The sequence below is a fragment of the Populus nigra genome, chromosome 19 (assembly GCF_951802175.1).
Source record: "Populus nigra chromosome 19, ddPopNigr1.1, whole genome shotgun sequence".
Classification (NCBI taxonomy): Eukaryota; Viridiplantae; Streptophyta; class Magnoliopsida; order Malpighiales; family Salicaceae; genus Populus; species Populus nigra.
The window spans coordinates 8,080,217-8,082,632 of record NC_084870.1 but is presented as its reverse complement, the minus strand read 5'-3'; the positions used below and the strand labels follow the sequence as shown (position 1 = coordinate 8,082,632).

The following is a 2,416-nucleotide window of genomic DNA, read 5'->3' as shown; positions in this document are numbered from 1 at the left end:
TCCTCTTCATTCTTGCCGAACTCTACTTTTTCTTTAATAATAATAATAACAATAATAAAGCCAAGAAAAAGAATAAACACAGTCACGCTAAAGATTTATACTTCTCAACTACCCCATCTTCCTATGTTCTAGCAAATTTTCAAATAATTGAATTATTGATCAGTCTCTTAGTAATAATATCACGGGTACTACAAAGAAGAGACAGACTACTATAGTTACCATTGAAGAAGAAGAAGCTGGGGATATGATTTTTTTTAAACTAGATTTCTAGTTAAATTTTGTTCAATGGTTCGATCCGATTATAAAGTGAATCGACAGAGATCACATATATCTCTTAATAATCACAATTAAGACAGGAGATTAAAATTAACAAAAATTTAAACACTATACGGTTGTTGTAGCAGCAGCAGCAGCAGCAGCACTACTATCAGCATCACCACTCCCCCCTCCGCCACCACTAGTAGAGCCACCACCAGCTGCCTCCACCGACACATTCACCGCAGCAACAGCAACATTAGACCTTTTTCGCTTCTTCTTCTCGTAGGGAATCCCTCTAGCTTTAGCTTGACCTTCTCGAACTTCCCTCAAGTAAATCCTGACAGCTCTAGCCCCAAAAGGGTTCGATTCTGGCCGTCCACCGTTTTCTTCATAAGCAGCTCTAAGCCGTCCGATTAGCGCATCAAGACTACCCCAGGCCTGCTTAAGTGGACAAGAGCAAGGTGCTGGCGGGTTCGGGTGCCCAAAATATGGACAGCCCGTTATGTGGACTTTGGTCTTACCAAATTGATCCAAGTATTTCAAGAACTCGATCACATGTGCACCACTGCAACGAGCTAGAGTTAATGGTGGCTTGTGGTTCTTTAAGTACTGTAAGAAAGTGTTCCAGTCTCTCCTCTTCTGCGACTCGTATCTACTTGGTGGTGCTGGCGGCGATGATCCCTCTAGTTGCTGTTGTTGTGGCAGTGATGCTGATGCTGAAGATGATCCCGCTGATGGACCCGGTTCTCCACTATTCGGGTCGGGTGCAGAAGCTACTCCAGATGTTGAGTCCATGAGAGTGATGATTGGGGTGGATTAATTTTTGCCAATTTCTTGACCAAGTAACCTTGAAAGCTTTTCGGACCAATAAGAGTGCAGTAGTGATATCAGCACAAGTAGCTGTTACGTTTCTTGTGATAGAAAAGAAAGATGGCGCCGCTGAGCTCTGGTTTTTGTATGAGTTTGTGAAGATCTTTTCAGGGGAAAGAGATCGTGTTATGAGTTTCTTTATTGGTGAGAAGGAGAGGGTTTTCAGGAAGAAGAAAGACGCGAGAGAGAGAGAGAGAGAGAGTGTGTTTGTTTAGTTGATGGGACGTGAAAAGAGATGAATGAATGAATGAATAGGACTCTTCTTACTTCCTGAGAGAGAGAGAGAGAAACATAAGCAAGAGCAAGAGAAAAAAAAACAAAAAAAAAAACGAGATAGGCAGAGAGGGTTATGGTGGTCGTCAAGATGATTTTATTCACATGGTGGCCCCTGGTGGACAAGACAATGTTTACTATTCACCACGGCGGCCCCTCCCTCCACTCTCCCTTCTTTCTTTCCCCCTCTATTCCAAATTTCCAATTCTTATATACAAATTACTGTGTTATATAGAAAAAACATTCACGTGCTTATCAGGTGCGTCCACACAGCAAAGTGAGGGGGTCTAAACTAAGAGCAGAGCGCGTGGTAACCACGGGTGCAGTAAGGTGAGTTGATTTGGTGGTCGAAAGGTAGTGGTGGATTAATGGGGGTCTTCTTAAGGTCAAACAAAAATTTGGTGATGGTGGAGTGAACACTACTACTGCATAGGATTCTGTATACTGTTTTGTTTTCTCTGCCTAAAAATGGAAATTTTTGCTTCGATTTGATATCCACAACTTCTTCTCTACACATCTGCTACTCCTTAATAATTAATTAGCCTCTGCCAATCAAGTCAATGGGGTCGCTACTCACTGATTCTGATAAAACTGCTTTTTAACATGTTAATTACCCTCCCAAAACACTGCTTCTGCCTCCTCTTTCTTGCCTGCACGGTTGCGTCCCTGCACATTTCAATCGCTATGGCAAATTGTGTTTTTTCCAGGTGACTAATGCTCTTGTTAAACACTCTTAATGTACAGTGCTATTTATTTAAATATATTCTTATTATTGTGCTTGTGCATTTTAGAGAGAGAAGCGGCGATTTTATTAATATTAAACTGATATAAAACCAATTACTCTCTTTGTCTTTATTGTAAGAAAATTGAACAACAAAACTCTTCACAACGTTAGTAAATCATACATGGCCTTCCGAGCAAGACCAAGTCCTTTCACCGAAGGTAAATAGACTCTCCTAGTTAGAGATTCCTTTTAAAAAAAAATCACTAGCTCGTACGTGCAAGCGTTCTTTTG

The 2,416-nt window shown here is 41.1% G+C and overlaps 1 protein-coding gene across 1 annotated transcript; it reads right to left on the bottom strand.

Annotated features, from left to right (window-relative positions):
* Window positions 1–245: 245 nt before the first annotated feature.
* LOC133679649 (protein LIGHT-DEPENDENT SHORT HYPOCOTYLS 5) lies at window positions 246–1,598 on the bottom strand. The gene has a single exon (XM_062102308.1). The coding sequence runs from the start codon at window positions 1,051–1,053 to the stop codon at window positions 385–387; it is 669 nt and encodes a 222-aa protein (XP_061958292.1). The 5' UTR covers window positions 1,054–1,598; the 3' UTR covers window positions 246–384.
* Window positions 1,599–2,416: the final 818 nt, after the last annotated feature.